At 35.9% G+C, this 25,826-nt stretch overlaps 1 protein-coding gene across 1 annotated transcript in view; it reads right to left on the bottom strand.

Annotated features, from left to right (window-relative positions):
• LOC134854387 (ras and EF-hand domain-containing protein homolog) overlaps nt 1-25,826 on the bottom strand; it is a 28,668-nt gene continuing 2,842 nt past the window's right edge. The window contains exons 3-9 of the mRNA XM_063870614.1: nt 7,041-7,335; nt 6,417-6,937; nt 6,223-6,325; nt 4,444-5,076; nt 4,100-4,265; nt 1,792-1,961; nt 1-367 (exon numbers count right to left, since the gene is read on the bottom strand). Coding sequence (XP_063726684.1) covers nt 138-367; nt 1,792-1,961; nt 4,100-4,265; nt 4,444-5,076; nt 6,223-6,325; nt 6,417-6,937; nt 7,041-7,335 — 2,118 coding nt within the window. The 3' untranslated portion in view covers nt 1-137. The remainder of the gene's footprint in view (nt 368-1,791; nt 1,962-4,099; nt 4,266-4,443; nt 5,077-6,222; nt 6,326-6,416; nt 6,938-7,040; nt 7,336-25,826) is intronic.

Raw genomic sequence — 25,826 nt, 5'->3', positions numbered from 1 at the left:
AAACCTTTAGCTGCGTGCAACAACAAAGCTATATTATATAAATCTTTAAAGCATCTAAGCATCTTCGTAGAACTTTCAAGTCAAAAGTGCTTATTATGGAACGTGTCTCAATGAGCACCTATTAGACTATTCATATTTCAATTACATGAGAAACACTTTCGGTTAATTGGGAATTTACTGGTTGAGCTGTTGAGTCTCTGGCCATTGGAGTCCAGTTGGACCAGAGAGCGACTGGACATGAGGCGGCCTTCAGTGTCTGTGGTGACAGAGAGCACCTCTCCCTGGTTCTTGTAGATGAAGTCTGTCACCAGGATCTCCGCTATTTGCTGGAACGATCGCCACACTCCATCTCCAGTTTTCGCACTGCCTTCAAGATTAACTCAATTTAAAAAAAAACAAAAAAAAATAACTCATCTGCTTTTCAAAAAACAACAAGACAGCCAAATCGATAGTTGACTTGAAAACTCAGATACTTAACAAGGAGTGAATCTAGGAATTTCCCGAGCGTGGGAGATTTTAGAGTGGAAGATTTTCAAACACAGACGCGAAACGGGCCTTAGCATCACCTTGGTACAAAAAAAAATCACGTACGTAGCCGAAAGAAAATAAGGGGAAATAGAGGCTTAATGACTATTATTAACACAACGAAATAACTACGAATGTCACGAAAGCCAGTAAGGCGAAAAATTTAAAGCCGAAAAAAAATCAATTAGAATTTTTATACGTTTGTCTCGAGTAGGTTCATTTTAAGGAAAACACTTCGAAAAACAAAGTCAGTCTTAAATTCGCACTAAAGCTTTTACGCCGCACGCCTAACTAACATACATTTCCGCCGGAGTTAAGGAAATTAGACAAGCAAATTTTGAAATTTGAGCCATGAAAACTTAATTTTACTCGAGTAAAGCTGTTTTTTGAAATTTTTTAGCGCCATTTTGGTAATCAAAAACGCCAAAAACTGCAAAAAATGTCTCAAAACTTTATTACGATGTTTATTCACTTTTCTACAAAAACTGTTTTCCAATTGTCCTATGACTATCGAATATACCTTATTTCTATTTCACACCAGATAGAAAAAAAGACACTTAATATATATTTTTTAAGACTATGGTCGGAACATTGTGCTATTATCACAGTAACCTACTATCCTTCTTTACAATAATTTTTGATCAGTTCTATGATAGCAAACTCCTAGGCCCCATTTTACACAATGCGAGGCAACTAAAAATATGCCAAAATTTTTTTGAGCCATGAAGCCTTCACGGCGAAACAATTATAACAGACGGTTGAAAAACTGGCAATTAACTCAAGTAAAGCCGAACAAATGATTGATTTTTTTGCAAAGAAGATAAATATCACTATAAAGCTAACTTTATTTCCTGATCAAACTTTTCTAATAAAACACAAGACCAATCAGAGAACATAGCCAGCAGCGCATTGGAAAAGTCCCATTGAACTAAAGGAAAATGAAAAAGGAAAAACAACTGATTTTAATCCACATCTAAAATTTCAAATCAATTTTCGAGCGCACTTTCATCGCGGTTCTTGCACTTTTATAAATGGAATGCGTAACTCGCTTTCCTTTTAACAAAATAATGTAAATTGGCCCATAAAAAAAGAAATCACAAGTCAGACCGTGGAAGATCAACTTTGAGCGCTAACCAATTTTCCTGAAAAATACCGATGACCTACATAAGTGTCTTCACGATCAATGGATATTATTTCTATAAATTATTTATTAATAAAAAATTATATGTGGCAGCCGGCCCTCTCCTTCAACTATACATGTGCTACCTTCGAAGTAGTGTGCGTCGATGGACTTTGAAATGGCCACTGCCTCGTGTCTCTCTATCTCTCTCCTCTCCCTACCGGCATCCGTCTTGTTCCCTATGATAATCAGACGGGGGAAGTCGGCCACATCCTCTATCCGATCTATCCACTCGTGCAGGTTGGAGAACGTGGATCTAAATCCACAGATGAATGAGGGAAAAAAACCTGAGCTTTAAACAAATCAAACTTCCAAACGCAAAAAATCACATTTGAGCGTGATCAAAATTTAAAATATTTCCAGCAGGAGCGGATTTAGAATTTTCTCGAGGGGGGGGGGGGGCGTTTTCAAAAAAAAATTGTCGACCTTTTTTTAGGTCGACCAAATTTGATTTTTCGAGCTCTCCTAAAGCACTGTTTTGTCCGTTTCAGCCAAATTTTCTGCGCCGCCAAAAAAATGGCCAAAAAAGGCGGTTTTAAGCAGTTTTTGAAAAATGTTGACCAAAAAAATCGCTTTTTTTCGGCGCGCGCTCCCCCCTAATTAGAACATATTAGAATATATTGGCGCCGAAGGCACCTTCAGAAAATGTTTAGGGTACGTCACCAAATATGGATATCTCAAAATAATACAAAGTGGGACCCTTTGGGTCGGCAGGGGGTCGAATCCCTGAGGAGGGGGGCGTCCGATTTCCAGAAAAAAAAACGGATAAAAAATCCTCATAGCCTTTGTTCAATTTTTCACATGTCTTGTATCCAGATAAGCAACAGCTTACATTGCATCTCGAGTTTGTCCACATCTCTGATTTGAAGCAACAGCTATATATTGCATCGGGAAATTGAGTGAATAAAGAGTGTCGGGATGTGAACAAAAATCGAACAAAACACAATGGAAAAAAAATTAGTCTAACGCTATTTTAACATTTCTAATTTGTTTCGGTTGATTGTTCTAGGAAAGATATTGACCCAGTGCTTCAATTTCATATTTGACACAGAGGCGAAGTTGCGCTTCGCAATTACTTGCGAGAACACCAACAAAACGCAGCTCTATCAAGTGAAATAGAAAAAGTAGAAATAAGCCTCTGTCCAATTAGCAAAAAACTCGGCTACGTGTCGGATTCCAATCTGCGACCTAGCAAATTTGAATCTCACGCACTAACCACTCAGCCACGGAAGCTTAAAAGCCTCAAAAACCAGCCACCAATACCGCAGCTACATATTGCCAATTCGATGCAGCAAAAGTAGCACTAAATATAAAAAGACATAAAATTGCATGTAAAAAAATTGGAAAGCCTAAAAACCAAATTGTGTGTAAATTATGCATTTCAAAAAAATTGCGAGACTCATTGAGTTGGAACTTTTCTGAAACCGATCTTTTTATCATTGTACAGCTGTTTGAAACAAAAAAAAAATTTTCGGGTCATTTGATGAATTAAAACGCATCCGCTGCGTTAACTTTTTACTAATCAAATGTCAAAGCGCATATACTATTATACTGCAACCGCAGCCTACCGATTCAAAAGTGCCACCAAACGTAGCACTTTTATTTGCGACCTAGGTTTGAAAAAAAAAATAAAGTTCGTAATAATACTTATTGCTTCGCAAGTTTAAAAAGCTAGTGCAATATTTAAACACAGAGGTGAAGCTCCGCTTCGCAACAACTTGCGAGAACACGACAAAAAGCAGCTCTATAGAGTGCAATAAAAAAAATTAGAAATAAGCCTCGAATTAGTTTTAAAAATCGTGTACCTCAGAGATTCGAGACTGGGACATAGAGATTAAGATACTCACACAATAGCCACTCAGCCATGGAACCTTAATAGATGACAAACACTAGCAAAAAATAAAGACGAGAACAGATGCTATGCAATTTCCAATGCTACATTGAAATTTTCAAATAATGGAACACTTCTATCTGTGAGTTAGGTTAGAAAAAAAGAAGGTTCGTAATATCACACTAAACTGATCGCAAGTGAATACACTAGTGAAATATATAAATATTGCACTAGTGTTTCAAAAATTGCACTAGTTTTTCAAATATTTCACTAGTGTTTCAAATACTGCACTAGTTTATCAAATATGGCATGGAAACATACTGAAAACCCGTGTTTTAGATCAGTGATATTCTAATCGTTCTGTTACACATTAAAAAAGTCGGAGTGAAAGATCACTTTCAAAGACGACCTTTAAGTCGGCATTCAAAACTCAAAAGAAAACTCAGAACTTTTCATGATATGTGAAAATTCTGTGCAGCTACTCGCAGAGCAAAATTTCAGACAAGCATTGACAATCTCTTGGAGAAGTGCAGCTTTCGCAGATCTTTCAAATGCTTACCCACCTCTTAGTGACGTCGAACATGAGAATGGCGGCGTCTGCATTGCGGAAGTAAGACTGCGGCAGAGATCGGAACTTCTCCTGGCCAGCCGTGTCCCAACATTGCAACTCCACTCCCACCGCCTTGCCCCGTCTGCTAACTCGAAACTTGTGGCGGAAGAAAGACATCCCTACAAAAAGAACAACGACTTACTTCATTTGCTTTAATAAAGCACATTTTGAAACATTTATCGAGTCTCCAAATAAGTTATGCTAGATTTTTTCGTTCTTTTTTATTGATCAATGCAACAGAAAGGGAATAGAATTGTGAATTAACCTACACCAAAGACAGCCTTTGGCTGTGCTTACCGATAGTAGCAATAGTAGACTCTCTGAACTCTCTGAGACATAACTGGTTTAAGAAGGATGTCTTTCCCACAGACGGATCCCCACATAAGATCACTTTGAACGTGTACTCCACCAAGTTGGGGAACTGGTGCCAATCTAGTTCCACATAGTCTGCCTTCTCCCTCTCCGCCTCACTTCCGTCGTCTTCCATGGTACTTTGAGGGTGTGGTTGCAGAGTGGACACGCGTGATTCGTCAGTGTCTTCATCTTCTGACGTCACTGAAATCTGATCGTCCAAATCTGCAGATGTGTTCTCATTTCTGAGAACCCGTTTTGAGCCTAATTCTTCTCTTTTCGATGATAGCTGCCTCTCCTGTTGATTTCCAGTGGCACGAGATGGTTTCGCTCTATCAGACAGAATCTTCGGCTCCTCCAGAGTATGCAGCAGCGAATCACTGAACTGCTCTTCCGTTCTCAGCGCTGATTGGCTGAAACTAGTGTCCCTACTGTAGCCCTGCTGTGCAGTGTAGAATGTTTCCTCGTTGTTAGTTAAGGTGAGTGAATCGTCGTCAGCTGCCGTATCGAATGTCGAGTGACTTCTGTTGATCTTAGGGGTGCTGAACGTATATGAACCATCCGAAAAATGTGCTGAGCCTAAAAATTAGAACATCAATTTGATATTTGTATTTGCTGAAATAAATCTTTGCAAATTTACACAGAGGCAAAACTGCAACTTGCAGAGACAAGCAAGAAAAACGGCAATATGTAGCTTTAAAGTGGTGAGAATACGCCGGAAAAGAAAAAGGCCAAACAACACCAAGCTACCGTGGGAGTCAAACCTACTATTTGCTGCGGAGCCTAAACATTTATGATCACTGCTTATGTCCTTTTGATCACTCAGGCCTTATAACTAATGATTTCAAACATGGTTTACTAGAAAACACCAGACAGCACCGAATGCGACTTCACCGAGCGGATAAAACGCATGCTATCGAATCGCCTAATATAGAGTTGCATACAGCAGGTGTTACAGTGTTGCTTTAAATTAACCGAACAAAACGAAAATAATTGTTTTTCTCAAATTGGGTTAACATTAGAGAAAAAGAGAATAAAAGTTGCCTAGAATTTCACCTCATCATAATTAATACGATGCAATTTGTCTTTAACCAAAATTTTAACCTAAAAATGGATCATTTTGCGATTTTTCAGTTTATCAAGAATTACGCTTAATTCCTTAAGTTAATCGACTAAAAATTTTTATCGCAAGAAGCCCCCTACAAACCCAACAAATTTCTAGAATTCTTGAAAAGTCTATTAGAATTTTAATTGCTTTTTAGCCAAAATAAGGTCATTTTTACCAAAAATTTGTTCAGTTGTTTAGGGGGCTTCTTGCGATAAAAAGTTCTTATTGATAAGCTTGGGGTTCAAGCTTAATTCTTGATAAACAGAAAAATGGCAAAATGACCCATTTTTGGGGTAAAATTTTGGTTGCGATTTTTGCAAAACAAATTGCATCAAATTAATTCTGGTGAAATTTTAAGCAAATTAAGTTTTCTTCTATTTTGTATAATTTTAACTTAATTTAAGAAAAAACCGCGTATGAGGTTTCAAATTTTGTTTGTTTTGTCCGGATAATTTAAATCAGCACTGTATTGCCAGAACAAACTAACACAAAAAAGGCAACTTTGGAGGGAAAAATTGAGATAACATTATAACAGCAGCGTTGCTTGTGCTAATTTTACGCAAGGTCTAAAATTTCAGTTCCAAGTTTTCGAAGGAGATTAACAAATCACAGCCAACCTGGCGATCGGAATGACTGGGTTCTGCGTGGTGTTGTGAACTGATCTATGGCATGCACTCGAGCGGGCCCGTTACCGCCACTGATACACTCGTTACGTACTCGCTAAAACACCATAAGGGTCTGACTGGGACTAAAATAGTTTTCAACAATTTAACTCAATAATTAGCTTCATTAATGTCCAGAATAAGCATACCTTCAGTTCATTTTTCAGCTGCTCCACTTCCATTTCGTATTCACTTACTTTCGAATTCAGCAACTTCACCTCGTTTGATCTACGGGACTCAACGCTTGTTTTAGCCTGCAGCTCGTCCATCAGTTGTTCTCTTTCAGAACAAATAATATCAATTTTCTCTTCATAACTTTTGATACTATTCTGAATTTGTTTTTCATACTGCGCAATGACTTTACTTAAATCACTCTCTGCTGATTTCTGTAAGTCCATAAGCCGGTCTTCCTCTGAAAGGTTGAATTCCTTCAATCGTTGACTTTGTGCTTGAATAAGGCTCTGCTGATTGTCCATTTCCAGGATTATTTTCCCCACAAACGATTTAAACATGATTTCCAACGTGTTGTCTTCGTGCGCACGCAAAGCTGACCAGACCTGCAGCAGACTGTTTTGCTCTAGAGTCAGATCTTTTGTCATTCCTAGTTCTTTCATGTACTCATCCAACTCAATATTAGTTTGTTGATATGACATTGCCTCTTCGTTGCCCGCTGAAAACCAAAGATCAGTTATTAGAAAATCTGGTTACTTTAACTGGGATATATTACATTCTTCATTTGAAGAAGAGGAGGCGTAGTTGAAAAAAAAACTAACAGCTAGAGTAAACTTCGTACTCTTGAAGACTTCTATTTGGACCGCTGAAATGGTCGCCGCTTGAATCAAGGCTCATGCCAAACGAATGATTTCGGATAGTTACGTTGCTCAAGGAGGCAGGAGCAATCTGATAGCTGTTCTGCCACTCAACTGAGCTTCGCCTTGATAACGACGGCCCGCTTTCGCCAACAGTCTCGTGAAACTTTTCCATGAACTCATTTTTCGAAATAAATGTTGCATTGAGAGGAATGAGAGAGTCTACGATAGTCTGTGTATCAGCTTCTGACAAATTATACTGAAAATCAAAAATATGAATGATAAGCAGGTCCTTTCCAAGGTCAATTGACTATTGAATCCAAAACAGAAATGATTTTCGTATTAAAACTTCAGCTATTCAATAAAACCGAATTGGTGAAAATGGATTGACTACTTGAAACAAATTGTTTACTATTTAAGTGTCAATCCCTTCGTTGCCTAGAAAGACGCCAATATTTACTCAAATTTATTCACTAAAATTGTATTTCTTTGTTTTCTTACCGAAACGTACAAGCCTAATTGTTGTGATAAACTTACTAAAGAGCCTAAATGTTGTGATAAACTTATTAAATAGATCTCCTTTTCCTTTGTTCAAACCATGTGTTTTCAGATGATTTGAGCTAGAGGCATGAACATTTGATTAATTAAATTAGATCAAAGAATACGAATTTGCTCTACGACAACAAATACCGGTGGGAACGGGGGTACAGCAAATTAATGACAAAAACGGCTTGTGCCCATGTTGCAGCAGGAAAGTCACATATAGATCAAAGGGGGTTGAATGCGAGAGTTGCCGAAACTGGTATCATCTAAAATGCGGAAAAATATCCGATGACGTATACGCATCAATAACCGAGATAGTCTGGTACTGTGAAAGCTGCTGCCGAGCTAAGAACAAGGAGAAGGATACTCCCCAGGTGAAATTGTTCCTCAGGTATGTGGATGACATTGTTAGAACAGTCAGAGGGGAGCCGAGTTGTCTTCTCGATGCCGCCAATTCTCTTCATCCAAATTTGCAGTTCACTCTAGAGAAAACTAATTCGGAGGGGAATTTGCCGTTCCTGGATTTGAACATAAATGTATCGCAGGATAGGCGTGTAACTTGCAGCTGGTATCAAAAACCAACAGATACAGGGACTATACTGAACTATAGAAGCTGCGCCCCAACTCAGTATAAGCGTAGTTTTATCCAAGGCACTCTACACAGGGTTTTTAGGAGTACATCTAGCTGGAAGCAATTTGATAAGGCTATGGAAACTAGTAGGGCGCAATGGCTGACAAATCAGTACCCTGAAAATTGGTCCGCAAAGGTGGCTTCAGACGCCTTGTGCAAGATCATCGAGGGTAAAAGCAAGCCCCTGGATAGTGACAGGGGTTTGTCAGTTCAATCACCAAAGGATGAGAAGCCCCCAATGCTGATGATGCAATATAGAGGTAACCAGAGCCAATATTTTGCTAACAGGTTACGAAAATTAACGAACGTTCAAGTGGTTTTCACCACAAGAAAACTACAATCATGTTTACCATCACTGAAGTCAGCATTTTCTAATGACCTCAAGTCAAGAGTGGTTTATAAACTGTCATGTAGTGGATGCACTTCCACCTATGTCGGACAAACTGTTCGACATTTGACCACTAGAATTGAGGAATATAAGAAAGCAGACTCACCGGTAGGCCTCCACCTTCAGCAATGCCAACTTGAGGGAAATAGCGCAGATCTTAGTTGGGAAATTATAGATAGGTCAAACAACCAAACAAAATTGCTAACACTAGAGGCAATACATATCAGGAAAGAGAAACCGGGCTTGAACACGCGCGATGAGTTTAGGAGCAGGGAGTTAACACTGAAAATTTAGTCCCAAAATATTTTTGGTTTTTTATTCAAAACGTACATGTCTAAATCGAAATTATGACTCAGAAACTTCCAGACAAATTAATTTTAAAATGTTTAATTAATTTTAGAGGTTAAAAGTATTTTAATCTTAATAGTAATTTAGAGGTCAACTGGGATTGGCTAATTTTTTATCATGATGGTTTAGAACCAAATTGTATGTGATTTATTGTAAATAACATTTGTAAATTGATGTTTTATCGTCATTTAGAGTAGTTTATTGTAAAAATCCTGACGATGCACATAGTTGCGAAAACGTTTGAAATTTACTTTTTGGCAAAAATATCTTTAATTAAATTTACGAATACAATAATTTGTCCAAAGTCCCCCCCCGCCTCTAGCTAAGGGCGGGTGAAGATCTATCCCTCAATCTATGGTATTTGTTATCGGAGCTTCATCATTAGATCGAGCAATCGAAGTTGCGAAACACCCATTCAAAAACGACTCCCAGGAAAATACTTTACTGTCAATCCAGAGTGAAGAAACAAACTACTATTCAGCAATACCACTCGACAGGCAATCAGAGCAAAAAATAAATACTGGAAAAGTTTTGCGGAAATAGAACAAAAGTAAATTTTGACAACTATAAAGAAAAAAGAAATGCTGTTAAGACAGCTACTCGAAATGATCAAAGGGCAAAGGAAAGTGAAATAGCTAATGATGTGAAAATAAAACCAAAAAAAATCTGGAGCTCTGTGAGACAGAAAACCGTGTTACAAAATGCAATACCAGCTTTAGTGCAGGATGATGGATCTTTAACGACCAATGAGATCAAAAAAGTTGAAGTTTTGTCAAAGATCTTTTCATCAGTCTTCACACACGAACCACCGGGAGAATGGAAGATTCCAGAAGTGGATATCACCCATCCAATAAAGGACTTAGAAATAACAGAGAAATTGGTGAAAGAGCAACTAGGTTCAATACATCGAAATCTCCAGGGCCCGACGAAATTCACCCGAAACTTCTGTTTGAATTGCGAGATTTCCTGACTCAAGTTCTAACAAAAATTTTTATTAGAGCCCATCTTATGGAACATCTAGAAGAAAATGAAATCCTTGTAAACGAACAGTTTGGTTTTCTGCCGGTAGATCATCACAATTACAACTACTGAGAGTGCTGGATGATTTCACAAAAACAATAGATAGTCGCCGAGAAACGGATGTTATCTACTTGGATTTCGAGAAAGCGTTCGACTCGGTTCCGCACAAAAGACTGATAGGAATCCTAAAACAATATGGAATAAAAGGAAAAACACTGGTCTGGATCAACGAGTTTTTATTAACAAGACGACAAAGAGTTGTGATAAACGACAGTAGATCTGAATGGAAAGATGTTCTGAGTGGGATTCCCCAAGGATCTGTATTGGGACCTGTTTTGTTTGTAATATATATAAATTCAATGCCAAACACACTCAAATCAAAATTGTATTTATTTGCAGACGATGCAAAACTATACAGAGATATTACCAGTAACAAAGACGTTGAGTTGCTGCAAGAAGATCTAAGAAAACTGGAAGAATGGTCAAAAAATAGTCTTCAATGAAAATAAATGTGTAAATATGATAATCTCAAGTGGAAGATTAAATCGTGAAACAAGATTATATGAACTTTACGATAAACAGTTTGAAACGGTAGGAGAAGAAAAAGACCTTGGAGTGATCATCGATAGTAAACTCTCTTTTGACTCATATCTTTGCAAAAGTTAAAAAGGCAAATTCTATCCTTGCAGTTTTTAAGAAAACGTTCATTAAAATGACTATACCTGTATTTTAAATGTTTATAGAGGCCTCATAGGGCCTCATTTGGAGTTCTGTAATCTAGACTGGTACCCGCGATTAAAGAAGAACACAAGATTAATCGAAAATGTTCAACGACGAGCGACACGAATGGTACAAGGGCTGCAGACACTAAGATAAAATGAAAGGTCAAAAAACTAGAACTACCGTAACTTGAATACCGCAGAAGGCGAGCAACAATGATCGAAATGTTCAAAATAGGTTACCACCGTTATGACCCAAAAACTACAAAAGACATGTTTGAAATGAATAATCGTCACACAAGGACAAATGACAAAAAAGTGATAAACGAAGAAAGCCAACTTCGAATTGCGGAAAAAATGTTTTACCATTAGATCAGCTACAGATTGGAATATGTTGCCAGGAGAAGTAATTGACTCGAAGACCTTAAACGCTTTCAAGATCAACCTGGACAAATATTGGGAGAAAAGAGGAATTAATAAATTTGAGACTAATTAATCGAAAAGGAGTACATCACGAGCTGATCGATAGAGGCGACAAAACGCCTAAAAGATCAGAAAAAGAACTGAACTGAACTGAACTGAAGCATGGCTTTCCGATGAAGTTGATGATCCAGAAGTTTTCGTGGAGCACCAATCAAAGAGCCATCTAGATCTGACCGTGCTTATGGTCAACATGGTGGGTTAATTAAAGCTTATCGTGTTTCGTCCAATTTTACAATACAAGACCTATCAATCTATTGTTATTCTTTCAGCATTGCTCTAATAAGCACTTCGTATATAAATTTCTATGCTTTAATTTCTAATCCACCTTCATCTTCTCTTTAACGAAACGATAGTCTATCAGTTTGCTCATGTACTCATGTATCAAAGACAACAAAAATAAATTCAAACTGTTAACTCTATCACACGGACAAAATTCTTATAATATTTATTTTCTATGAGATTTTATTATGCTTGCTACAAATTGGGATTTTTTTTATTCTTCAAACAGTTCCAAATCAACTATTTTGGAATGTTCATCTGACATTCGGTTATATCAATTCATAAATGTACCTACTCAGGTTGATGGAAAAACCCTTGATATCATTTTCGCCATCCCCGATAAATTATCATTTTCAATCGAAAACATAGATATTTTAGACCAATTTCCTTTACCTTTCAATCTTCTCTACAAAAATCTCCTAATTCATATTCTTAAAGAGATATTTCAAAGTCTTCGTTTCCCCCCATTGTTTTCAAAAATTATTCTAGTATTGTTGTTCGGGTTTTCAACTCTATGTCTACCACCTGCCAATGAATTTACTTCAAATTGGTACAGTTCTTTACTGCATGTTTTATCAATTTCGGCTGACTCTAAATTTAGAAAACGTCTAGATAATTCTTACTATTACTCCTGTCACACTATGCACTTATTCAATTGTAGAAACACAAATTACCGCAAGTTACAGAAGCATTGGTTTTTATTTTTATCAATAAAACATCGTGATTTGAACCGCCAGTCATCAGAATCGATAGAACTTGAGAAATGCTTATTGGTAGATGAAGTCAAACTTTCATATTCTAAACATTGTTTTTAATAGCTTCGTTCATTCAAAGATAACCAACACTTACCTTCTAAAAGAATCTCGGAAAAACAAAACAGCAACCTCAGATAGCAAAACAGCTGAACTTTAATTTTTTTTCGATCCGTTTTGCTCCTGATAATGATTTTGTTAAGTTGGCATTGAAAAAAATACAATAAAACTTTAAAACATTTCTTTTTCGTGTTCTAAAGTTGAGCAGTTAATATTGTCTTGTGATAATAAATCATTAATAGGCTCTGACAACAATCGATCATTTGTTTTACATCAATGCTCTTCCGTACTTGCGTCTATATGGAAATAACCTTACGTTACACCTTTGCACAAATCTATTTCAACCAGCGACATCGCGAATTATAGACCAATAAGTATTTTGCCTAAGCTATCACTTCTATTTTAGTGTGTTTTATTTGATATCATAAACAAAAAAATTGATTTATTGTTAAAGGAATAACAACATAGCTTCATGAAAAACAGAAGCAAACTAATCAATTCCCTGGTAATATATTTATTTTGGTATTCAAAAAGCAGCCGATTCAGTTACCCATCGTTTACTCTTGCAAAAACTCCGTCTACTCGGTTTTGATACCAAATTCATTATGTTAATATCCGATTATCTCTCATACCGTTATCAATCTGTTAGAACAAAATATACAATTTCATGCCCTATCAAGGTAAGTTCAGGTGTTCCCAAAGAAGTGTTTTGGGCCTCTATTTTTCAGATTATTTATAAATGATTTTCCCGACTGCGTGATTAACCGTATAATTTTTACATACTACGATGACATGAAGTTACTACCATTTACCACAAATCCCATTTTAATTCAAAACGACATTGATAGTCTCTCAACTGTTAAACAATTAAATGGTCTTAATTTTCACCCTTCAAAGTCGAAGATATTATGTTTTGGATCAACTCATGAAACATCAACTCATTTGAGTGAATCAGTTCTTGAGCAAATAAATGATATCAAAGATCTTGGTTTGTTAATATCCAATACCTTAAACTGGTCAAATCACGTTGATAAACAAATTGCGAAATGTTCAAAAGTGTTTAATTTCATTGCCATATCAATTTTTTGTTAGTCGCAAAAAACTTTTATAACAATTATTGATATTGTCTATTTTACTTTACTGTTCCCCTGTTTCGTCACCTCATATTTCTGGTTTACGCAAAAAAGAATTTTTTCAGCGGAATGTAATCCGTTGGATTTACAATTTCAATGATAACAACACGCTTTAATTTATACAAATTTACTACCAATTTCTTTTCAGGATGCTCGAGCAGATCTCGTATTCCTATGGAAAATCGTGAAAAAAAAGTAGAAATGTCCAAAATTCCTCAAGTCAAATCCTGGTCTCGTACAAAAAAATCAAGAGAAAACAATCTTTTCAACATCCAATATTATCAAAAATTCAAGTCAGACATTAACTTCTTTGTTCGCGAACTTAGACTAGCTAACAATTTTTTATCTCTTAATGGGATAAACTTTGAAAGCCCTCTTTCCTCATTTATACATTCATCGAACTTTTTCTTTAAAACTCAATACTTTGACTTTGAAAAGTCTTGCACCTTTTTGTAAAATGTAAGTGTTCGATCTGCCGATCCTAAGTCATTCCTTATATTGTAAGGTACTTAAAATTTATTTTTCTGTTTCATGTATTCAAACCAAGTGTTATGTTTAATGTTATTATTCCTTATTTTATGAAATTGAGTCTTATACTACTACTAGTCCTAATTGATCAAGGTGCTAATTCTGTGAGCCCAAATTGATCGTTGGACGCCGGTTAATTTTCTAATAACTCTGAAAAAAAATTGAAATCTGATTTCGAACGTTTTGGGAACTATGTCCATCGTCAGGTTATTAACATTTATAAGAAATGATTCAGAGATGTTAAAAAATCTAAAAACAAATAGATGCTTCTAAAACAAAACATATATCCACCAATCAGTTTTAAGCATTATTAAGTACGAATTACGTACGAGTACTTAGCATTTTTTAAAGTAACTTTCGACTTTACATACTTTCCGATTGACATGTTCTATATTTTACGCAAAAAAATTTTTTGGATTTAATCTATGGGTTAGCTCTTAACTCATGATCCCTGGCCTCAAGTTCCTAAAACTAATAAGCGAAAAGCTTATGTTCAGCGCTTCCGATGTTAGGAGTTCCGTGCGTTGTTTGACTGATCTATTTCCAAACTCAACTGTGCAGTGATCGCTTCCTTCTCACACTGACGTATGTTTTGCCTACATGCGTAACCTCTTCCTTATATTCCTCAATGCTTGTGGCCAAATGTCGAGCAGGTAGTCCAACATAAAAGAAATTACATCCACAACAAGACAATTTGTAGACTACACTGGGTTTTAGATCACACAGAAGGACGAATTAAGGGTGGTAAGAGTGGTTTTCAATTCCGGATCTTAAACAAAATTTGAGCGTTGATGGTGCTGAGCACCTTGCTTGCAAACATTGAAATCTGATTTTCTCAAAAATAAAGTATAAGATTCGGGGGTTTCTCCGATACTGGTTATTTGTTGCCCGAGTTTGCCTCTTAGTTGGTATTAATTACGTCCTATGAAATTAAAACCAAATGCTGATTGCGTCATAGATCTGTAGACACACCTCCAACCAATTTTTGCAAAAAGAGTAATCCCGAGGCCACATGGCTGAAACCATAATATATATAAACTTACATATACATTGTAATTGAGGCTACAGTCAAAAGTTTCTTTAATATATTTTCCTGTCAAAATTTAAACATGATTTCCAACGTGTTGTCTTCGTCCGCACGCAAAGCTGACCAGACCTGCAGCAGACTGTTTTGCTCTAGAGTCAAATATTTTGTCATTCCTAGTTCTTTCATGTACTCATCCAACTCAATATTAGTTCGTTGATATGACATTGCCTCTTCGTTGCCCGCTGAAAACCAAAGATCAGTTATTAGAAAATCTGGTTACTTTAACTGGGATATATTACATTCTTCATTTGAAGAAGAGGAGGCGTAGTTGAAAAAAAAATAACAGCTAGAGTAAACTTCGTACTCTTGAAGTTTTCTATTTGGACCGCTGAAATGGTCGCCGCTTGAATCAAGGCTCATGCCAAACGTATGATTTCGGATAGTAACGTTGCTCAAGGAGGCAGGAGCAATCTGATAGCTGTTCTGCCACTCAACTGAGCTTCGCCTTGATAACGACGGCCCGCTTTCGCCAACAGTCTCGTGAAACTTTTCTATGAACTCATTTTTCGAAATAAATGTTGCATTGAGAGGAATGAGAGAGTCTACGATAGTCTGTGTATCAGCTTCTGACAATTATACTGAAAATCAAAAATATGCATGATAAGCAGGTTCTTTCCAACGGCAATTGACTAATGAATCCAAAACAGAAATGATTTTCGTATTAAAACTTCAGCTATTCAATAAAACCAAATTGGTGAAAATGGATTGACTACTTGCAACAAATTGTTTACTATTTAAGTGCCAATCCCTTCGTTGCCTAGAAAGACGCCAATATTTACTCAAATTTATTCACTAAAACTGTATTTCTTTGTTTTCTTACCGAAAATTACAAGCCTAATTGTTGTGATAAACTTATTAAAGAGCCTAAATGTTGTGATAAACTTATTAAATAGATCTCCTTTTCCTTTGTTCAAACCATGTGTTTTCAGTTGATTTGAGCTAGAGGCATGAACATTTGATTAATTAAATTTACGAATACAATAATTTGTCCAAAGTCCCCCCCCCGCCCCTAGCTAAGGGCGGGTGAAGATCTATCCCTCAATCTATGGTATTTGTTATCGGAGCTTCATCATTAGATCGAGCAATCAAAGTTGCGAAACACCCATTCAAAAACGACTCCCAGGAAAATACTTTACTTTCAATCCAGAGTGAAGAAACAAACTACTATTCACCAATACCACTTGACAGGCAATCAGAGCAAAAAATAAATACTGGAAAAGTTTTGCTGCAATAGAACAAAAGTAAATTTTGACAACTATAAAGAAAAAAGAAATGCTGTTAAGACAGCTACTCGAAATGATCAAAGGGCAAAGGAAAGTGAAATAGCTAATGATGTGAAAATAAAACCAAAAAAAATCTGGAGTTATGTGAGACAGAAAACCGTGTTACAAAATGCAATACCAGCTTTAGTGCAGGATGATGGATCTTTAACGACCAATGAGATCGAAAAAGTTGAAGTTTTGTCAAAGATCTTTTCATCAGTCTTCACACACGAACCACCAGGAGAATGGAAGATTCCAGAAGTGGATATCACACATCCAATAAAGGACTTAGAAATAACAGAGAAATTGGTGAAAGAGCAACTAGGTTCAATACATCGAAATCTCCAGGGCCCGACGAAATTCACCCGAAACTTCTGTTTGAATTGCGAGATTTCCTGACCCAAGTTCTAACAAAAATTTTTAACAAATCGTGGGACGAAACGAAGCTACCTGAAGACTGAAAACCTGCTCACATTGCCTCTATCTTCAAAAAAGGGAAAAAGTCGTTAGCTGACAACTATCGTCCAGTAAGCTTAACATCAATAGTTTGTAAAATTTTTGAGAAAATAATTAGAGCCCATCTTATGAAACATCTAGAAAAAAATGAAATCCTTGTAAACGAACAGTTTGGTTTTCTGCCCGGTAGATCATCACAATTACAACTACTGAGAGTGCTGGATGATTTCACAAAAACAATAGATAGTCGCCGAGAAACGGATGTTATCTACTTGGATTTCGAGAAAGCGTTTGACTCGGTTCCGCACAAAAGACTGATAGGAATCCTAAAACAATATGGAATAAAAGGAAAAACACTGGTCTGGACCAACAAGTTTTTATTAACAAGACGACAAAGAATTGTGATAAACGCCAGTAGATCTGAATGGAAAGATGTTCTGAGTGGGATTCCCTAAGGATCTGTACTGGGACCTGTTTTGTTTGTAATATTTATAAATTCAATGCCAAACACACTCAAATCAAAATTGTATTTATTTGCAGACGATGGAAAACTATACAGAGATATTACCAGTAACAAAGACGTTGAGTTGCTGCAAGAAGATCTAAGAAAACTGGAAGAATGGTCAAAAAATAGTCTTCAATGAAAATAAATGTGTACATATGATAATCTCAAGTGGAAGATTAAATCGTGAAACAAGATCAAATGAACTTTACGATAAACAGTTTAAAACGGTAGGAGAAGAAAAAGACCTTGGAGTGATCATCGATAGTAAACTCTCTTTTGACTCTCATATCTTTGCAAAAGTTAAAAAGGCAAATTCTATCCTTGCAGTTTTTAAGAAAATGTTCATTAAAATGACTATAACTGTATTTTAAATGTTTATAAAGGCCTCATAAGGCCTCATTTGGAGTTCTGTAACCCAGACTGGTACCCGCGATTAAAGAAGAACACAAGATTAATCGAAAATGTTCAACGACGAGCGACACGAATGGTACAAGGGCTGCAGACACTAAGATAAAATGAAAGGTGAAAAAACTAGAACTACCGTCACTTGAATACCGCAGAAGGCGAGCAACAATGATCGAAATGTTCAAAATAGGTTACCACCGTTATGACCCAAAAACTACAAAAGACATGTTTGAAATGAATAATCGTCACACAAGGACAAATGACAAAAAAGTGATAAACGAAGAAAGCCAACTTCGAATTGCGGAAAAAATTTTTTTAATTATTAGATCAGCTACAGATTGGAATATTTTGCCAGGAGAAGTAATTGACTCGAAGACCTTGAACGCTTTCAAGATCAACCTGGACAAATATTGGGAGAAAAGAGGAATTAATAAATTTGAGACTAATTAATCGAAAAGGAGTACATCACGAGCTGATCGATAGAGGCGACAAAACGCCTAAAATATCAGTAAAAGAACTGAACTGAACTGAACTGAAGCATGGCTTTCCGATGAAGTTGATGATCCAGAAGTTTTCGTGGAGCACCAATCAAAGAGCCATCTAGATCTGACCGTGCTTATGGTCAACATGGTGGGTTAATTATAGCTTATCATGTTTCGTCCAATTTTACAATACAAGACCTATCAATCGATTGTTATTCTTTCAGCATTGCTCTAATAAGCACTTCGTATATAAATTTCTATACTTTAATTTATAATCCACCTTCATCTTCTCTTTAACGAAACGATAGTCTATCAGTTTGCTCATGTACTCATGTATCAAAGACAACGAAAATAAATTCAAACTGTTAACTCTAACACACGGACAAAATTCTTATAATATTTATTTTCTATGAGACTTTATTATGCTTGCTACAAATTGGGATTTTTTTTATTCTTCAAACAGTTCCAAATCAACTATTTTGGAATGTTCATCTGACATTCGGTTATATCAATTCATAAATGTACCTACTCATGTTGATGGAAAAACCCTTGATATCATTTTCGCCATCCCCGATAAATTATCATTTTCAATCGAAAACATAGATATTTTAGACCAATTTCCTTTACCTTTCAATCTTCTCTACAAAAATCTCCTAATTCATATTCTTAAAGAGATATTTCAAAGTCTTCGTTTCCCCCCATTGTTTTCAAAAATTATTCTAGTTTTGTTGTTCGGGTTTTCAACTTTATGTCTACCACCTGCCAATGAATTAACTTCAAATTGGTACAGTTCTTTACTGCATGTTTTATCAATTTCGGCTGACTCTAAATCTAGAAAACGTCTAGATAATTCTTACTATTACTCCTGTCACACTATGCACTTATTCAATTGTAGAAACACAAATTACCGCAAGTTACAGAAGCATTGGTTTTTATTTTTATCAATAAAACATCGTGATTTGAACCGCCAGTCATCAGAATCGATAGAACTTGAGAAATGCTTATTGGTAGATGAAGTCAACCTTTCATATTCTAAACATTGTTTTTAATAGCTTCGTTCATTCAAAGATAACCAACACTTACCTTCTAAAAGAATCTCGGAAAAACAAAAACAGCAACCTCAGCTAGCGAAACAGCTGAACTTTTCAACGTTTTTTCAATCCGTTTTGCTCCTGATAATGATTTTGTTAAGTTGGCATTGAAAAAAAATACAATAAAACTTGAAAACATTTCTTTTTCGTGTTCTAAAGTTGAGCAGTTAATATTGTCTTGTGATAATAAATCATTAATAGGCTCTGACAACAATCGATCATTTGTTTTACATCAATGCTCTTCCGTACTTGCGTCTATATGGAAATAATCTTACGTTACACCTTTGCACAAATCTATTTCAACCAGCGACATCGCGAATTATAGACCAATAAGTATTTTGCCTAAGCTATCACTTCTATTTTAGTGTGTTTTATTTGATATCATAAACCAAAAAATTGATTTATTGTTAAAGGAATAACAACATGGCTTCATGAAAAACAGAAACAAACTAATCAATTCCCTGGTAATATATTTATTTTGGTATTCTAAAAGCAGCCGATTCAGTTACCCATCGTTTACTCTTGCAAAAACTCCGTCTACTCGGTTTTGATACCAAATTCATTATGTTAATATCCGATTATCTCTCATACCGTTATCAATCTGTTAGAACAAAATTTACAATTTTCATGCCCTATCAAGGTAAGTTCAGGTGTTCCCAAAGAAGTGTTTCGGGCCTCTATTTTTCAGATTATTTGTAAATGATTTTCCAGACTGCGTGATTAACCGTATAATTTTTACATACTACGATGACATGAAGTTACTACCATTTACCACAAATCCCATTTTAATTCAAAACGACATTGATAGTCTCTCAACTGTTAAACAATTAAATGGTCTTAATTTTCACCCTTCAAAGTCGAAGATATTATGTTTTGGATCAACTCATGAAACATCAACTCATTTGAGTGAATCAGTTCTTGAGCAAATAAATGATATCAAAGATCTTGGTTTGTTAATATCCAATACCTTAACTGGTCAAATCACGTTGATAAACAAATTGCGAAATGTTCAAAAGTGTTTAATTTCATTGCCATATCAATTTTTCGTTAGTCGCAAAAAACTTTTATAACAATTATTGATATTGTCTATTTTACTTTACTGTTCCCCTGTTTCGTCACCTCATATTTCTGGTTTACGCAAAAAAGAATTTTTTCAGCGGAATGTAATCCGTTGGATTTACAATTTCAATGATAACAACACGCTTTAATTTATACAAATTTACTACCAATTTCTTTTCAGGATGCTCGAGCAGATCTCGTATTCCTATGGAAAATCGTGAAAAAAAAGTAGAAATGTCCAAAATTCCTCAAGTCAAATCCTGGTCTCGTACAAAAAAATCAAGAGAAAACAATCTTTTCAACATCCAATATTATCAAAAATTCAAGTCAGACATTAACTTCTTTGTTCGCGCACTTAGACTAGCTAACAATTTTTTATCTCTTAATGGGATAAACTTTGAAAGCCCTCTTTCCTCATTTATACATTCATCGAACTTTTTCTTTAAAACTCAATACTTTGACTTTGAAAAGTCTTGCACCTTTTTGTAAAATGTAAGTGTTCGATCTGCCGATCCTAAGTCATTCCTTATATTGTAAGATACTTAAAATTTATTTTTCTGTTTCATGTATTCAAACCAAGTGTTATGTTTAATGTTATTATTCCTTATTTTATGAAATTGAGTCTTATACTACTACTAGTCCTAATTGATCAAGGTGCTAGTTCTGTGAGCCCAAATTGATCGTTGGACGCCGGTTAATTTTCTAATAACTCTGAAAAAAAATTGAAATCTGATTTCGAACGTTTTGGGAACTATGTCTATCGTCAGGTTATTAACATTTATAAGAAATGATTCGGAGATGTTAAAAAATCTAAAAACAAATAGATGCTTCTAAAACAAAACATATATCCACCAATCAGTTTTAAGCATTATTAAGTACGAATTACGTACGAGTACTTAGCATTTTTTAAAGTAACTTTCGACTTTACATACTTTCCGATTGACATGTTCTATATTTTACGCAAAAAATATTTTTGGATTTAATCTATGGGTTAGCTCTTAACTCATGATCCCTGGCCTCAAGTTCCTAAAACTAATAAGCGAAAAGCTTATGTTCAGCGCTTGCGATGTTAGGAGTTCCGTGCGTTGTTTGACTGATCTATTTCCAAACTCAACTGTGCAGTGGTCGCTTCCTTCTCACACTTTGCCTACATGCGTAACCTCTTCCTTATATTCCTCCTTGCTTGTGGCCAAATGTCGAGCAGGTTGTCCAACATAAAAGAAATTACATCCACAACAAGACAATTTGTAGACTACACTGGGGTTTAGATCACACAGAAGGACGAATTAAGGGCGGTAAGAGTGGTTTTCAATTCCGGATCTTACACAAAATTTGAGCGTTGATGGTGCTGAGCACCTTGCCTGCAAACATTGAAATCTGATTTTCTCAAAATTAAATCATAAGATTCGGGGGTTTCTCCCTTGCTGGTTATTTGTTGTCCGAGTTTGCCTCTTAGTTGGTATTAATTACGTCCTATGAAATTAAAACCAAATGCTGATTGCGTCATAGATCTGTAGACACACCTCCAACAGTTTTTGCAAAGAGAGTAATCCCGGGGCCACATGGCTGAAACCATAATATATATAAACTTACATATACATTGTAATTGAGGCTACAGTCAAAAGTTCCTTTAATATATATTCCTGTCAAAATTCTAATAATTTTTTAGATATGGAAGTGATAATGATAATGAGGTGAGGATTACAGTTGATTTAATTAAAGATATATTTTTTAAAACGAACAGAAGGTTTAAAATATGATAGTAACCGAAGTTACAGTCAGGAGTCTCTTCATCACAAATTCCAATCAAAATCCTAAGAAGTTTCTAGCTATGATAGAGTAAAGTACAATGTGGACAGATGAAAAGAGAGCCAGATGGTTGAGTATCAAGCCAACAAATTGAGAAACTACTAAAACCTACCCAGAACAAACTGGAATTGAAAAAAAATTGAACTCATATGAGGCGACGGGTCTATTAGATCCTTATAGCAGACTGCGCTTTTTTCCCTTGGCTCTAAGGAGAAACTTTTCAGTTTTAGTTTTTTTCTTGATTAATCCAAGTGCACAAGCAGCTTTCTCAACCTGTATTGCGAGGGATTTTCTCTGCTTAAGAAAACTACCTGCCCTGATTTCCTCGGTACAAGTGCTGACGTTTTTACTGGGCTCGTTCAGTAAAATCTGTGCTAGGGTAGGCAGTTGAACTTCAAAAGCTATTTGCAGATAAAAACAATCATAGTTTAAGAAATCCCTTTGTTTCCCAGATACCCAATGTTCCTTCTCGGCCGCAACCGCCGCCATTCCGGAGTCCAAAACCGAGCGCGCTTATTCTACCAGAAAGTAGAGGTCAACTACCATTACATCCCACAGAAGGTGCCTACCAACAGCCCAGTAGACCGACGTCAAACCGTCTGGCCGCTTCTGATCTGTCCTGTGGATGCGAAACTAAAACAGAACAAATGCGAGTGGAGGCAAAATTTTGCTCATGAGGGCATTCAAAATTGAATGCTCAGAGAATCTCCCTGCACTTTTCAGACAACACAAAATTCTGAACCTAGTCAGAGTTCAATTGCGATTCTAAGCTGCCAATTTGGCAATTTTAACCTTAGATTTTAACAAATTATGACATTCAACCATTGAAAGCCAAAATTATCCTGGAAAGCATTGAACATTTTTTAAAAATCTGTAGGTTCCAACTTCAAAATGATTTGAGAAAATTTGACATCAAGAAGGGCTACGTCCAGTTTTTTTTATTCCGTTTTCCAGATCTAATTCATATTTTCACGAGTCAAACCAACTTTTCGAGGCATCAATATATGTTTGAAACCCAAAGTTTGCTCGTCTTCCAAGCCAACACTTTCATTCAAGGAGTTTTTCAAAGCTACTGCTGAGGCTAAGGCGAAAAAAGCTGGTAGAAGAGTAGAAAAACAAATAAGCCACCTTTGAATGCAGGGAAAACTGCTAGCAAAAATTGGCTGTCAATCAATATATCAGTTGTTATATCATTATATATTTGTAACAATGTTTTCACTATTCAAAAAATCAATAACTTTATCCAAAAATTTTTCTGCCAAGGGAAGACGCGAGTCCTTAGGTACTCTCTTGAGTTTTCGAACATTAGAAATGGCTTTATTTACATAATTCCCCAGCACTAATTTATTATGAATTGAATCCTTAATTTAATTTTTAATTTCAGTCAATGAGGACATAGAAAACATCTGATTTTCTTGGAATCGAAAACAAGTGTTCTCAACAATTGATATAATATCATTTAGAAAAACAATCATTTCTAATCCAATTTTCAAAAAACTCTGAAGGTGTTTTGCATTTTTGCTGGTACACTTCCTGTTAATTTTTTCAGCTGAACCGAGCGGCGTAAGGTTAAAGAATCAACTGGACTCAAGGAGATTGAACTAACCCAAAATATCACAGTTGGACTTTTATAGACGAAAAAAAACTATTGAAAAATTAGTTTAAGCAACCATAAAAAATTCATAAAACTCGCTTATAAGGAACAATTTCAGCCTAGCTCAAAAGTTCCAGCGGAGCACCTCCAAACTCCCAAGGCCAGGAACTCCTTCCTTCAGACCAGAAACGTACTTGACAGACCTGTCTCTAAAATCCCTCAAAGGGCGCTCGACAAACAGTCACAAACATCAAGGACATGTCATCTATTTGTTTCACAACAATTAGGCTCGAAAAGACTCTGTGATTTTATAATGCGCAATAGGAACACGTAACTCGACACGAGAAAAAATTAGTATAAAAAGCAACACAATGAAATAATTCGTCGAATATAGCTTTGTCATATTTTGTGCTCAGTACGCTTGCGGCGTTTGCAATCTATTTCCCCATGGAGATTCTGTTTTAAAAAGCTGCTTATCCTGAGTTCCTCCGTACATACACTTAGGTTCTTTTAAATCTTGCTCAAATCAGTTTCAGGGCTGGGGTCGGCAGCTCCCTGTATCTCAAAAAGGTAGTCATTGATAAAGAAAATTCATCTTCTACTAAGTTTTTATACTTGTCGATTTTTACTTTTCTACATCAGCGGTAGCCAAACCAGGGTAATTATCCGAACCCGCACTAATCCTACTTGGGCTAGGGGCAACTACTAACTTTACGTCCCAATACCACTGCTTAACAAAGCGTGGCGCTCTGATCGGTCCTCTACAGGTGTCGTGGCTCTAAGACAGAAAAGATGTGAGAAGAAGATAAACTCTGCTTGAGAATTGAAGTCAGATTTGAATGCCTAAAGATTCTTTCTTGCCTTTTGAGGCAAGAAAAACAATTTCAATCATCTTCGGTGATGTCTTTTATGCACACGCATTTTTGCTTTTTGCAAATTTTACAGCCTACTCGAAGTCTTATCACAATTTTTAAATGTTGGTTCCATAGTTTTAATTTATGTTTTTGGCACGGCGGGACTTTCGATCATTGAGAGCAAAATCTATCTTGGAACGTGTTGATCTGTTTTACGTCTGTTGGTTTAATTTTTAAAATCAAGTCTGAAATATCGCTGGGAGAAACTGGCTCTGTCCATTTTTTGGGTTTCGTTTTATGGAGCTAGTTCAATTTTTCCATGTTGAAATCAACGATTGTTCGAGCGCCTGATTATAAGTACAACCCACGTACTCCAACAAAACAGTTTTACTTATGGAGCTTGTTGCTCCTTTCGCTCAGGCTAAAATAGCGGGCGGAAGAAACAACATAGCCATCTTTGCATGCCGGGAGAACTGCTTGTAAAACTATCTATGTTTTCTAACCATTTTATGGTTAGAAAACTTGGAAAAGGTGTTCCTTTATATTCTGTCGTAACGTTCAAAATAGGGTTTTGGTACGCAAAAAAACAGAGAAAAATGGAATGCTAATGCAATTTTTCAGAAGAAACAGCAAAATAGGCATTTAGTTTGTCATCGAGAATTTTTCAAATTACTCTATTTTTTCTCAAGAAGTTGTTACGACACAAATCAGCTATTGGACAATCTAGCAAAAATATATTCTTCTTTTGCTTTTCATTATTTTGTTACATCCTTCAGAAACTTACGTTAAACTTCAATCGTACTGTGAACTTATTTAGTTCTGCATGATTGGAAAAAAATTTTTTACTTTTGTTCTCTATTTAGAGAGCTAAGGTAATTCTCAAAATCTAGTCTTAGAATAACAGAGCTATTTCGATTGTCTTCGCGTTCAATTAGGTTTCGAAACAAGTGTGCAGCTAATTCTGCTCCTCGTTTAGTGACCCACCCGACCAGCAGATTTCAACTGTAGATTGAAAAGAGAGTTTATTTAGGCAAAACAACAAGTATCACTCCTTTAAATCTCCTTACTTATTAATAGCTTTCTGATCTGCTCGAATTCAGTCAGAGACAGGCTTAAAACTTGAGGATGTTTTCTTTTTGAAAGTGAAACAGTATTGGCTCAAATTTTTGTTATTATCAAAAAGGTCATGCTTGTGGTTTGCTTGCGGCTTTTATTTTCGATTGCTCCAAAAAATTTAAAAGGACGTTTAAAAAATAGCTATT

The sequence above is a fragment of the Symsagittifera roscoffensis genome, chromosome 9 (assembly GCF_963678635.1).
Source record: "Symsagittifera roscoffensis chromosome 9, txSymRosc1.1, whole genome shotgun sequence".
Lineage (NCBI taxonomy): Eukaryota > Metazoa > Xenacoelomorpha > Acoela > Convolutidae > Symsagittifera > Symsagittifera roscoffensis.
The sequence above is the reverse complement of the archived record's forward strand: the minus strand, read 5'-3'. Positions and strand labels throughout refer to the sequence as shown.